The sequence below is a fragment of the Canis lupus genome, chromosome X (assembly GCF_011100685.1).
Source record: "Canis lupus familiaris isolate Mischka breed German Shepherd chromosome X, alternate assembly UU_Cfam_GSD_1.0, whole genome shotgun sequence".
NCBI lineage: Eukaryota > Metazoa > Chordata > Mammalia > Carnivora > Canidae > Canis > Canis lupus.
The window spans coordinates 11,847,110-11,861,526 of NC_049260.1; the positions used below are offsets into that span (position 1 = coordinate 11,847,110).

At 42.7% G+C, this 14,417-nt stretch overlaps 1 protein-coding gene across 1 annotated transcript in view; it reads right to left on the minus strand.

Moving 5' to 3' along the window:
• The window catches only part of ACE2 (angiotensin I converting enzyme 2), a 38,815-nt gene that overhangs the window by 3,311 nt on the left and 21,087 nt on the right, over nt 1-14,417 (minus strand). Inside the window, 8 exon segments of the mRNA NM_001165260.1 lie at nt 460-576; nt 1,921-2,021; nt 4,732-4,790; nt 6,459-6,631; nt 7,263-7,385; nt 8,137-8,235; nt 10,133-10,277; nt 12,607-12,833. Coding sequence (NP_001158732.1) covers nt 460-576; nt 1,921-2,021; nt 4,732-4,790; nt 6,459-6,631; nt 7,263-7,385; nt 8,137-8,235; nt 10,133-10,277; nt 12,607-12,833 — 1,044 coding nt within the window.

Here is a 14,417-nt window from a genome sequence, read left to right on the forward strand (position 1 = left end):
CAAGCCAGAAATGCTGAAGAAGTCACATCACCTGTCGGGCAGTTCTCAACCAGTGACTGGTGGGAGGTGATGGATAAATACACCAGCACTGACGGGACAATTCAGGTGCACATTCTGCTCAGTCTCCCAGAATTCCCCAGCAGTGGTCCCTTGCTCGGTAACACGTCATTTATCACCTTCCTTCCATCCTCTGTCCCCTATGCTTTCTCAGAGCTTCTTGAGATCACCTCCCAAATGAACTACTTATGTTCAGATACTGTTGAAGGGCCTGCATCCAGAGTAGTCCAAATCAAGAGAGTTCCCTTACTAGGAGATCCTTCTGGAATTAAACCCCACGTTTTTAAGCTGTAAATGGCTGAGAATAGTGCCGGGCACAAAGCACACTAAACCACCAGTGACTGTTGTGGTGGCTTTTGTTACCTACCCCCACCCTTACAGTTTGTTTGAAAATAAAATCACCTGATGGCCTCTTCAACTTCAGTTCTGGGAATGATGTCAGACACATTTCCAGGTGAAGTGACAAAGAAGTTGAAGGAGATTCTTGGTTTCAAATCGCTCACCCACACGTTATCCTCCCTGCAGAGAAACAAAGGAAACACCTTCGCTCGTGGCCAAGGACACAACAGAGACTGGGTGCTTCCCTTGCCAGTGGAAAGGGAGCTGGGGTGGGGGATGCGTCACAGGACGAAGTCAAGAGACATGAGTGAGTGCAAACAACGGAAGGAGGGGATTGTCCCCAAATCCTTAGCTCTTCCCAAAGCACTTGAACTCAGTGACCTAAGTTGTGATAACACACTATTGGCACGATTTGTTCTGCCCCCTGTGTGAACCCCGGTTTCTTCTTAATGACAGAATGGTGTCGAACTGAAAGCAGCCAGAAAAGCAGTGAGGAACCACCGGTTGGGGGGCGTGGCCAGGACTGTGATAAACCCCACTGTGGGCAGTGATGGCTCAGTACCATGAACAGATGTGGTGTGTTCGGATCCTCCACCCTGCTCCACGCTGCAGACCCCGGCGTGTTACACCCACAGCTGGGGGGGGAAGGAGTGGGCTTTCCGGGACAGTGGGACAAGACTGCGCTCTCCCAGTTGCCACAGGGATCCTAACAGAAGCTAAAGCAGACCCTGTGGCTCCCAGCCCCTCTCACTCAGAAGAAAGCCAACGTCCTTGGAACGGCTGGCTTGCGAGGCCCACGCAAACATTCTCGTCCCCTTCCCACCCCCATGGCCCACTACCGCCCTGGCCACAGCTCCTACTTGTCTTCTAGGAGCTCACTGCTCCAGCCTCATTGGCCTCCTTGCTGTTCCTTCAACAGGGGGAGGATATCCGTGCCTCAGGACCTTTCCACCTGCTACCTTCCCCTTCATCCGTCTGCCTTGCTGGCGCCCTCTCTGCTTCAGTTGTCTGCTCAAGGGTTCATGAGGCCTTTTCTGACCGTTGCAGTTAAGGCTGACCTCTAGACACCAAAAGTAATTTGGTCCTTTCCTCCCTCCAGCTTGTCACCATCTCATTCTACTATATTTCACTTAACATATTTTGCTGATTGTAACACACATGAAGCACATATTAGAATGCAAGTTCGATGAAGGCAGAGATGTCTGCCTTTTCCTGTCAGTCTCGAGGGTGGAGGAAGCATCTGGTGGAGGGTGGGAGTGGGGGCAGAAAGAGGGGAGAGGAAGGGAAAGAAGAAGGGAGGAGTGGGGGAGAGAGAACAAGGCTCTTGCAATCTACAAGTCAAGTAAGTCACGGTCCTCCCTAAAGAAAATGGCCTGAGTTCCAGGATAGCATAGATGTTTCAAAGTCATTAGGAGGTTGTTCTTCATTTCACTTGAATAAAAGTTTAAACATAATATCTTCTCAGACCCAAGAGAAAGAGAAGTCCTGGTTGGAGTAACTCGAGAGCACAGAGAATCAACTCACACAAAAGGAATCGTCTGGTTTTTGACTTCTGAAAAATACTGTCTCATGGCATATGCAATAGATGACCGGAACAAGTACATTTCATTGTTATTCCATTCATACTGCAAATACAAAAGAGAAGGACTGCTCAGTAGGGGTCATAGGATACACTCAAAACCTCCTATTCCAGGAGTATTTTTAAATGCTCTAATACTCACTCCAGAGAATCTTACTCTTCATTAGTCAGTGACCTCCTCCTTGGGTGAGCACCAGCCGCACCTGGAGGGCTTGTTAAACCACTGAATACCGGTTAAACCATTGAATAGTGGGCCCTACCCTCCTGAGTTTCTAATTCAGAAGGTCTGGGAGGAGACCCGAGAATTTGTATGTCTAACAAGCTCCCAGGCGGCGATAACCTTGCTGGTCACGCACCTGTGCTTTGAGGCCCCCTTCACCGATCCCTTGACTTCAGTTTGGTAGGAGCTGAAATAAACATCCTGGGGGCAGGTTTGTAGATGGGAGTTATGCGAGTCATGGGTTTGGTTCAAATGTCCATGTATTGTACACCTGAGACTAATATGACACTGTTCGTTAGTTATACTTGAAATTTAAAAATTGGCTTAAGACAAAAAAAAGTCCATGTGTTGTAGACAAAGATGCAGAGCTTTTACTATGTTTATAGTGAGTTCTCAGATATGTACAAGTGTAAAAGAAAAAGAAACTTGAGGTTCGAAGGGAAAAATAAGTGTTTGGAAACAAGGTAATTTGTTCTGGTCTTTGAGTGCTAAACCAACAGCTGGTGTATTTGCATACCCGATGAATATTTGCAAAAAGAGGGGGAAAAAAAGCATTCACTCTCCTCCAGTAGCTGGCAGTAGAGATCAGTGAATGGCTCAAATGTTGCCCCTCTCTCTCTCTCTCATTTAGAAAAAAACAATTGACAAGGTTTCACAAAAGAATTATTAACTTCAGCTCAATACCACTCAGGTATGGAAGAAAAGCTGCTTTCATAATAATAATAATGTTATTAATATTGCTACTATGAATATTCTGGTTACTGTAAGTAAAGGTTGAGTTCACAAAACAATGCCAAAGATCCAGGTGGACTTGGCCATGCAACAGCTCGAACTGCCCGTACTCTGGCCTGATGTCTAGTTGTGCTAAAGCATGGGGCCGGTTTCACCCGAGCAGCCTGCTGCTCAGCCAACAGGCCTCATAGCATCAAGAGCTAATAAAAAGATGATGGAGAAATAATCCCACAAACATTCAACGATGGTTAAGAACTAGAAATCGGAACGCTTAAAGTTTGGGAAGTGATGCACCTTCATTTTTATTCTTTCTTTCTTACATGTTCATTTTTTTACTCCTACTGTGTTATCTATGTTTAGCTGTCTTACTTAGCTAGGAAAATGACACTCTAACTACTGTGGAGCCTTAGGGAATATTTAACTTGCCAGGAAAAGGAAAAGGGTAGAAATGTAATCTTGGGCTCTACCCAATGCAAACCACAATTTTCTATAGCGCCCTGGACTGCTCCACCTGACCGTCCTTCTCATCCTGCATGGCCTCCTGTGCTGCCCATCTGTCTGGGGATGCCCTGTTTTCTCCTTTTTCCCAAAGCCACTGCTTCTTCGGCCTGGCTAGCCCGAGACAGGTGTCTATCAGAGCAATAGCTGCTATAAGAAATTCACACTCAGATGTGAGGAATTTGGTTTTCCATGAAACATTTGGGCAGCCCCCAATGCAGATATACATCAGTAGTTCTCAACTTTGGCTGTAATTAGAATCACCTGCAGAACTTTTAGAACTCTTGATGCTACACTGCCAAACAATTAAGTCAGAATCTCTGGGAGTGGGACTCGAGCTTTAATATTTTTAAAGCATCCCATGTGACCCCAGGGTGCGGCCAGGTTTGAGAAACTGTGCTGTAAATCAGAGCTTCCCAGTCTTGTGACTTGTTGAAAATGCAGATTTGGATTAAGCAGGTCCAGGGTTGGGGGATAAGATTTGATATTTTTAACAAGTTCCCAGGATATGAATGATTGACTAAAACAAAGCAAAGCAAAACTACTCGACTTCTGAAAACAATCTCTCAAAATATAACCTTGTCCTCTTCCTCAAATACAAGTAATGGTGGTAAGAGTGAATTAAGAGGGTGGACACTTGGGGCACCTGGGTGACTCAATCAGTTAAGCCTCTGCCTTTGGATCAGGTCATGAAGCTGGGGTTCTGGAATCAAGCCCCCTGCTCAATAGGGAGCCTGCTTCTCCCACTGCCGCTCCCCCTGCTTGTTCTCTCTCTTTCTCAAATAAACAAAAAAAATTTTTTTTTAAAGAGGGTGAACACTTGATATTTAAGATTGGATGTTTCTCATTGATCTTCATAACACCTTGAAAGTAACAAGGAAAAAATAGACATACCAATCCAATAAGGAATGTTACTAAAAAAAAAAAAAAAAAGAAAAAAAAAAAGAAAGAAAAGAAAAAAGAAAAACCCCAAGAGCCAAAGGCCAGAATCTGAGCTTGAGATTTTAAAAGAAACATGTGGCCTGTTTTCTTTTAGACCACACTGGAATAGGCTTATTGGTCCTGTTTAAGGGAGTGCATTAAGAAGTAAAGGACGGGGGTGCCTGGGTGGCTCAGATCATGATCTCAGGGTCATGAGATAGAGCCCCAGAGTCAGATTCCACACACACACACCCCCCCGGGAGTCTGCTTCTCTCCTTTTCCTTCTCCCTCTGCCCCTCCATGTGCACTCTCTCAAATAAATAAATAAATAAATAAATCTTTTTTAAAAAAAATAAGTAATGAACACACTGTCCAGAATACTCACTGCTTTTTCTCCAAGAGCTGATTTTAGGCTTATCCTCACTTTAATGCTTTGGTCAGCGTCTGATTAAAGAGAAATCACAGACTGTTACAGATGACAGATCAACCATGTGCATTTAATTCCTTGCCTTCCCAAGATCCCACCAAAGTTACAGTAAAGGAATTTTATTAACAGGTATAAATACATTTTTTGAAAATGAGAAGTAATGGAGGAGGGGTAAGTGCTTTCTCAAGTGTCAGGAAGCCATGGCCTAGTGTGTATATTGGGGGAGCACAGACCCCAAAAGTCCCAGAGAATCCCAGAAAGGCTTGGGATTCGAGTACAGCTGGGGGTGAGAAGAAGATACCATACTGAAAACAAGGAGAATGAAAGTCAACATATGGTTAAAGCCACTGTGGGACATAGTTGATCCTCCTACCCCACATGCTCTTGCTTAGAAAGTCATTGGAGGCTCTGGTGCAGCAAAACAAGAGGTGATCCAAGAAAGAAGACATGGAATCCAGGAAGCAATGAGTTCAACCCAGGAAAGCAGCAAAAGGATGGATGACTCAGGATGAAAACTGTGTGGTCCAGATTGAGACAGAAGAATGGAAGACTCTAAGAGGGAAATCTTTAGGAAAAAAATAAGACTGAAAAAAATAGATATGTTGAAATACCTGGAAAAGATAAATGCAATGTTGATAGCAAATTAGACACTAAAAAAACAAGGCAGTAGAAACTCCAGGACAAAGAGCTACATAAGAAAGGATTTAAAATAGTACATTACTTGGCTCTTCAGGCATTATGATATAAATACTGATAATTTCTTATAAAAATTATTAAGGGGATTCCTGGGTGGCTCAGCGGTTTAGCACCTGCCTTCGGTCCAGGGCTTGATCCTGGAGACCTGGGATCAAATCCCACATCAGGCTTCCTGAATGGAGCCTGCTTCTCCCTCTGCCTGTGTCTCTGCCTCTCTCTCTCTCTCTCTCTATTTCTCTCATGGATGAATGAATGAATGAATGAATGATCTTTAAAAAATAAAAAATAAAATAAAAAAATAAAAAATATTAAAACTTTATTGGTAGATGAGAAAGGGAGGTGGAGGAGTAAGAGATGCATGCGTAAAACTGACCAATAATGCAACAATATAAACAAAAATGTTCAGAAATGAGTGTAACTGCCAGAAAGAAGAGGTAATAGCATTAAAATTGATTTTAAAAAATTTGTCTTTGAAGAGCAGGATTTGAGTGCAGTGGGTTGGGGAGTGTTATACTCTTTTATTTTAAATATGGGGCTAATAAAGCAGACTTGAAAGAGAGATTGCAGCCCGGGTGGCTCAGCGGTTTAGCGCCGCCTTCAGCCCAGGGCATGATCCTGGAGACCTGGGATCAAGTCCCACATCAGGCTCCCTGCATGGAGCCTGCTTCTCCCTCTGCCTGCATCTCTGCCTCTCTCTCTCTCTATGTGTCTCTCATGAATAATAAATACATTTTTGAAAAAAGAGAGAGAAAATGTGTGTGTGTGTGTGTGTGTGTGTAGTTTTCGTCATGCCCAATATATACTTAGGTGCTCAACAAATGTGCTTCCTCCCCAATAAAATGGAAGCTGCCACCATAGCACAGTCAGAAGCAGGGTCTACATAGAGGAAAAACATACTCGGCTGTGTCATGGCCCCATGAAATGGACTGGAGGAGGCTAGGGGAAGCAGAAAGGGAGTCATTTTAAATGTGTCAACTCAATGTACTCACATGGACTCCAGTCAGTGTTCCATCCCACAAAAGAATTCCTATTTTGCTCTTTCAGCCAGGTAAACAAGGGTTCAAAGTAGTTAAGCAGTGGTCTTACATCCATATTCTTTGCTCCTACAACAATTTCCAAAGCGTAGGTCCAGGGTTTTGATTTTCCAAGTTTCAGCATTTCACTACATGAAAAAAGGGAAGGGTGGGTTCAGGGCTTTTTGAGGAATTCCAGATGTACACATATTTACACTGTGATTTATGGTTTCTCCTCTTTGGCTTGGCTAAGTTTGCTCCAGGCAGATAAGAAAATAAGGCAGGTTAATGGATATATTCATCCTTCAATCTCTTTCCTTCCAATGACTACAAAGGGAGTTCTGCAGTTAGTTATGATATGGAGAGGAGATAGACTGTCCAGCCATCACATGGTCTAGGTTCCTGTGTGACCATTAAATAAATATTTAATTTGTGGATGAGGACATTTTGAGTTCAAATTTTTTCTTTTTAGAACAAGGAAATCAAATTCAAACCTAGGCATGGAAGTGAGTAATACTGGATAGCAGGAGAGGTTAAACATTTTGAAGTATTTCTTTAAAAGAGAGAGAGAGAGAGAGAAATTCACCTATGTATCTGAAAGAGAGAGAGGACTATTAGGGGGAGGGGCAGAGGAAGAGATTCTTCAAGCAGACTCCTTGCTGAGAGAGGAGCCCGATGCAGGGCTCAACCCCACCACCATGAGATCACAACCCGAGCCGAAACCAAGAGTTGGACGCTCAACCAATTGAGCCCCCAGGTACCCCTTGAAGTATTTCTTACAGCAGCTTCTGCCCAGCTTCACTGGAATTGGAGATATCACACTTGTGTAGGGGACCTTCATGTTTAGCTATTTGACAAAGGGCTTCTTGAAACTGGAATTGATAAATGGTCCTTGTGTAGTATCTGTAAAATAGACAAACAAGAGAGCAGTCCTGTGTTTAGTTACTTTGCTAGACTCATAGATTGAGGCATATATTTAAATTCTGAGGCTAAAAAATAAAAAAATAAAAAATAAATTCTGAGGCTCTAGTAACCAAAGAGATATTAGTCCAACCTCTTTCTCCAGAAAGACCAAAATATGAATCCTACAGACTCATCATAACCCACTTGTATTTATGTATCAGTTGATTACTAAGGCACTATCACTATGTTACATGTTAGTTCACATTTGTATTGTGTTTTATATACTTATGGCCCTTTCATATAAACAATGCCAATTGATTCTTATGGCAGGCCAATATTATTTCTATCTTCCAAATAAAAAAAAACTTGAGGTTCAGCAAATTCAAGATCTGAGACTAATAGGTAAAGAACAGAATTTTTTGGACTTCAAATTAAAAATACTCCATTACAGTTACTCTGAACACTGCCAGTAACAAGAAGACAAACAAAGATGATTTTATTTCCCCCAAGGATACTATGAATTCCTTCATGGTGGAGAAGAGATTTCACGTAAGTTTTATTGGACCCAATAAATCATGCTGAGTTAAACTGAATTAAAATTAATGATCTGTTTTGAGGTTCTAGGGGGAAAGAGAGTAGAAATAGGGAGAGAAATTATAGTTATTACTTCATGGATCCCTATTTCTTTGCCATTAGCACAGCTGTTCACAAAGCCTGGAAGTTAAACAGTGAGAAGAAAACCGTCACTTACCTGATGAATGAGTAATCATTAGCAACATGGAACAGAGATGCAGGGTCGCAGTATGTTTCATCATGGGGCACAGGTTCCACCACCCCGACTATATTTCGCCTTTGGGGAAAAAAGCAGATACATGAGCCAGGAGGCACTTGTCACAGGAAGGTACAGTTGGATGCAGCTAGTGTGGTTTTGTCTGCCAATGGCATTTAGACTGGAATTGCTTATCAGGTGAAATACAAACAGTGTAAAAAAAATTACAGAATATAGCCCTGATGTGGCGATCTCTCTCTTTTTAAATTCATCCAGAATCTACCGCTGCAAAACGGCTGCATCTTCAATACACTAATTTAATAAAGAGCATTGTGTGGCCAAAAATGTACAGTGAAAGTCTTCATAATCCCTCTTTGGCACCACATTTCATGTGCTCCTGGCAGACAGAATTTTGTAAAATTGACATCTTACCAATTCTTCAAGGCTAGCTCGAGGGCCCGCTCCTCTGTGAGGCCTGCCTCCAATCCCACCCACCCGCTGGCACAGTGAGCCCCTCCAGCCCCCGCAGCCTTCTCTAGCTGTGCTCCTTTGGCATTTCTCTCTGTGTTTTACAAGTCTTCACACACAGCTTCTTCTGAGCCCTGAGGACTGGAGCTCCTGGAGGGTGGGGCTGTCCCTGTCACCTTTATAGTTCCAGTGTCAAGCATGGTGCCTAGTGCTAAGGAAAGGCTGCATGTATATTTGTTGAATTAATGGAGTGATTAATGCACAATGAATGATTTTAAGGGCCTGGTACCATTTACCTTTCAAAATAAACTTTTAAAAGGGATCAATAATTAATTCAATCAGAAAAAAAAGGTTAAAAAAAAAGTAGGGAAACCATGTATTTGGCATTATTTAATCTTAAGACATTTGTCCTTTTGGATTGTGGAATCACTTCAGATACAAATTCAGTAATACTTAAATGCTAGAAATAGTCATTATCACTGCTGCCTCCTTCCTCCCAGGTAGGATTTATGTCAACAGAGAATCTTGGCAGAACAGTGGCACTGACTTAGACTAACGGATACAGGACTGAATGTTATATGGGTAGATCTTCACCACAGAAAGGAAAAATAAGAAAAACAAAGCAAAAATAATTGACAGGAGTCTGACTAATAGAGGATGGAAAGATTATTCTTCCTCTTCCCCTTCCTTCCTCCCTTCTTCCTTCTTGCCTTTCCTTTCCTTCTTTCTTTCCTTCCTTCCTTCCTTCCTTCCTTCCTTCCTTCCTTCCTTCCTTCCTTCCTTCCTTCCTTCCTTCCTTCCCTTCATATCTGTCTTCTCTTGCAATTCTTTCTTCCCAAACCCATTGATTCATACCTGTACATCCCAGGCACCGTGCAAGGTACTTGGGCTACTGCAATGAAGAATATAGTGCTGAAACTATTGAAAGGGATCATCATCTGTTTCCCAAAAGTGCCAGGCTCTCACTAGCCTGGAATTCTCTCTGTTCCCCTCTACATACACCTGGCCAACTCCCACCTCTTTCTCAGAGCTCAACTCAGATGCCTCTCCTCATGTGACCCATCAGATTGGGCTTTGGATCTTGCCTTGGATGTTCATGGATCCCCATACATTCCCAACACAACAGAACACATCGCCATGGTTTCATTTCCCACATCCCTCCATAGACTAAAAATTCTTTGAAGTCAAAGAAAACATCTGAAATGATCAGTATTGGATCCCCAGTGCTTTGCCTAAAAAATCACAGTTTATTGGGTGACTGAGCACTTAAGATGAACCATGAGAAGTTGTGTCACCTGGTCCTCCTTAGGGGAAGGTGGAACCAAGGAAATGTTATCTGAGGAGAAAGTACCCAAATGGAGACTTAAAAAATAAAAAGGAGGCAGCATGTGTGCCTGTGTGTCTCGCATGTGTGCATGTGCATGTATGTGTACAGGCCAATCAAATGCTTTTAGATAGTGGCAAAATCACAAGAAAAAACATTTTACTGATTGCATATTCATTGACTTACTTCATCTCCCACCAAGTTTTCATCCACTGGTCTTTGGGAATTTCACCCTTAAAGACCATCCACCTCCACTTTTCTAACATGTAAGTAAATGGTAGAGTTCCAACAATTGTAAGTGCTTGTTTGAGTAGGAAGTTTATTTCTGTTTCTGAAAGTAAAATGGAAAAGGGTAAATATTAACATGAGGATGACAGTGGATGTTTTGTGTTAACTTTCCAATCTCAAGATATTATTCCTCAAGATATACTTACAACAAGGATGATTATGTGAGAAATGCTGACAGTAGACATAATAATACTTATATATTCATTTTCTCAGCCAAGGGACTTGGAGGAGGGTTAAGACTAGGATAGAACAAGGTAAAATGAACCTGCAAGTAACACCTAATCCTCAATTTTTCATTGGTGTCAACTGCCTTCCTTAAATATCTCTTATCAGAGCCAATTAGGGCTATTTCATCTACTGTCATACTGTTTATTCTTGTAAGCTCCATGAAGGTAGTGACAGTTAACGTTTCATTCAAGACTATATACCTAGCCTGGTGTCTCCTATATAATACCCTCTCTCAGTCTTTGTTAAATAAACAAATATTAGACAGATGTGGCCAAAAGCCAGTAAACCAGGGAGGAAAAACACAAAAAATAGCCTCCCTAGAAGAAACTATCCACTGGATAATCAGAAGTATAGTACACTTTAAATATACTGACATCTTCTTCACCTCAGTTTAAAATGCTTTAACAAATTATGTGATCTCATTTATTCTTTATTTGGTGGTGTAAAAAAGCAGTCAAGCTTATCCCTAGTGTACAAATGAAGCTCAATGAACTGTAAACAGGGGGATACTAAATACTTGGCACACCAAGTGCCTAGTGTTGAGAAAAATGCCTTGCACATATTATATGCTCAGTAAATATCTTTGAAAGAAGAAAGTAGGCAAGGAAAAGAGAAGGAGGGAGGAAGAGAAGGAATGAAGGAATTTATTTAACATCATTCACAGATCAGGGGTAGAGCCAAGGAAGGAAGCAAGAGTTTTTCAAACCAATGGTATAACCACGTCTAGTACTATCCTAGTGATTCAATCATCTTTGCCTGGTGTCAGGGAAAATTTTAAAAATGATAAAAACAAATAAATGTCTGTTAATTGACTTAAAAATTACATTTTAAAATCAGGCAACGTGTGTGGTTGCTGTGAACTCCCTATCCTTTGCTGCTCCCTTCATGGGAGGATGTTGTTACTCGTCTATTACCCACTGGGTCTGTGCTTACAGCAACTTTCAGATGTGATGATGGCTTTACACTGACCTACTCCCAGGCCTTCATGAGATTACCAAAGTCTGGAGCCAGAAATCAAGGCACAGTGAATTGCCCTCACAATGATGGAGCTTATGACCTTGACCTCATTGACCAAACGTTCCAGCCAGTGGAGCTGATGTTTTGAACCAAATAACTAAAATGAGGGGAGAGAAATGTACAGAAGAGAACATATTTGGCTCTAAGTATCCTTTTACAAGGAAGAATCAAAAGCCACGGCATGTTCAGTGAAGAATCTGGATCTTGCGAACATTCATCATGTGCCATCAAGTCCCAGCCATCCAACGAGAAACAGGCTGCCTTGGGCAAAGATGTTGAAGGATAGCATGGAGCTGAGGGGATGTTACAGGGGCAATTTTATGCTTCAGCTGGGTGAAGAAAACATTTCAGTCCCATCCAGTCTTGATATTCCACCACCTGTTCTGTAAGAACTCAAATTTCAAATCACACTTTGCTTTGCATAATATTATGGGGAAAGCTTTAGGGCTCTGGTTCTTGTTCTGCTATGTTGCCTTTGACCTCAGGCTCGTTACTTTTCCCCTCTTGTCTTCAGTTTGCTACCTCTGCAAAACGGTTTTTAGAATGTTCCTGCTCTCACATTTTGGGTGGTTTTTACCTAGACCCAGAAGGATCTAGTCAGAATTCTAACACTAATTAGCTGGGTGACCTTGGATAAGCCATTTCAGTTCTGTGGGCCTGTTTTAGCATCTTTTTCCCTCCCTGTTAGATGTTTCTTAGAGTTCCAAGACCATTCATTCAGTCACCTCTCTTATGCCTTTTTCAAAGATACAAAACCACAAGTTGGCTTGTTGTGATACATTCTTATTTTTTTAGGGAGGGGGGAGGGGCAGAGGGAGAGAGAAAGGGAGAAACCCAAGCAGGCAAGCAGGCTGTACGCCCAGCCTGACAGGGGCCTCAATTTCACAATCCCAAGATCATGACCTGAGCTGAAATCAAGGGTCAGACGCTTAATCAACTGAACCACCCAGGTGCCCCTTGTGATATATTCTTTAAAAAAATGTTTTTACCAGTAGCAATTCCAGCTACCCATAAATATCATATACTTTATGTGGCAAAATTAAATATATCCCATATGTGATAATAAATACCTTTGCCCACAACCAACTAAAGAATCCCCAAAACAAGCCATGAAAAAATGTCCATACCACTGTCTTCGAAAAAACTAGGAGGCAGAAGACCAATGTTTTTCAAATGGTTGGGTGTAGCTGCAGAAAGTGACATGATTTCCCCAACAGCTTCATGGAACCCTTCATTAGCTCCATTTCTTAGCAGGAAGGGTTGTGCGGCATATGCCATGTCATACTGGATGTGTCCCATCTCATGATGGGCTGTCAGGAAGTCATCCATCGTTACCTTTGTGCACATCTTGATCCTGAACAAAAAAAAAATGGGCAAGATTAAAATTAATCTCAATGAAATTAATTTAATCTGCATAGTAAGAGCAGTAGAGGATTTTGGTAGCTTGGATCATCTTTGCAAGATTTGTTCACCAATGAATCTTGAGGACTTACTTCTGAAACTGTACAAGGTGCTCAATATAAAGTGATGGGCAGGGCTGAATCCTATTGCTCACAAACTAATAGAAAGATAAGCAGAGCAGCCTGGGTGGCTCAATGGTTTAGCACCGCCTTCAGCCCAGGGCGTGATCCTGGAGACTTGGGATCGAGTCCCACATTGGGCTCCCTGCATGAAGCCTGCTTCTCCCTCTGCCTGTGTCTCTGCCTCTGTGTGTGTGTGTGTGTGTGTGTGTGTGTCTCATGAATAAATAAATAAATCTTTCATAAAAAAATAAAGGAAAGAGGGCCAAAAACAAAGGCCTAGGTGGTCCCATACAGAGTAGAGAAAGATGATTCAGAGAGAGAAAGAGGTCAAAGAAGTCCAGAAGAGCAGGACAAGGCGGAAGCCAATGAAAAACGGCATTTTAAAGAAAACTTGTAAACCTCGTCTAAGGCTTCAGTGACCCAATGCAATAAGGACTGCATTTGGCAGTTAGGTAGTGGTCCTGTTCGACTTGGCCAGAGCAGTCGCACTCAGGTGAATGCAGGGGTCATATTTCAGTATGGTTCCCAATTAATTTTCTTACCACTCTGACCATGTCACCCCCTGATAAATCTCCTTTAAGTCTCCCCCAGTGCTGGGGAAGAAACTTAACCTCTTTAATACAGTCCAGTACGACCTGCTTTTCTACCCTGGTTTATCTCTCTTCTTTTTTGAAACAATCACAAGAAGAGCTACGATATATTTCATGTCTGCAGTACCTAGTAGCCTAGGCTAGGAAATGTACATATACTCACTCATGTTTAAGCCTCACTATAGCACCAGAGTCAGTGAACTGTTTTTGATAAATAAGTCTTCGTTGGAACACAGGCACCATTTGTCTATGTATAATCCACGGCTGCTTTGATGCTGCAAGGGCAGAACCGGGTAGTTGCAACAGAGACCCGCAAAGACTATCTGACCCTTCACAGGAAAGGGCTATCTGCCCCACTCTAGTGGATGTCGCTGGGGTCCTGCCGCTGGGGTCCTGTGCAGACCAGCTCCACCAGGCAGAGCCACCCGGCCCCCAGTTAGCCTGAGTCATCGCTGTTAAAAACCAACAGCTGCTTCCTTGTGCACTGCCTTTGGCAAAAGGAGAGGTGCCTCAATCAGGAGAGAATGTCTTCCCACACTCTGGGGCAGTCCACAGCCAGTGGCTGACTGACGTGGGGTTACAAAAGTCCAGTCCTCTTCGTTCAAGGTGTGACCAACTGTGATACACATCAGGCCCCGGAGAGCCCAGTGGGATCAAGCTGAAGGCCAAGTTTCCAACAGAGACCACACCTTACTTAACTCTTTCCCCTGCCAACCCTGCTTCCCTCACTCCCCTTTGCCTGACTTCGTCCCTCAATGAAACATTTGTACGAGAATCTTCTTCTCAAGCTGGGAAACCCAACCTAAGACAGTCACAAACCTGCTA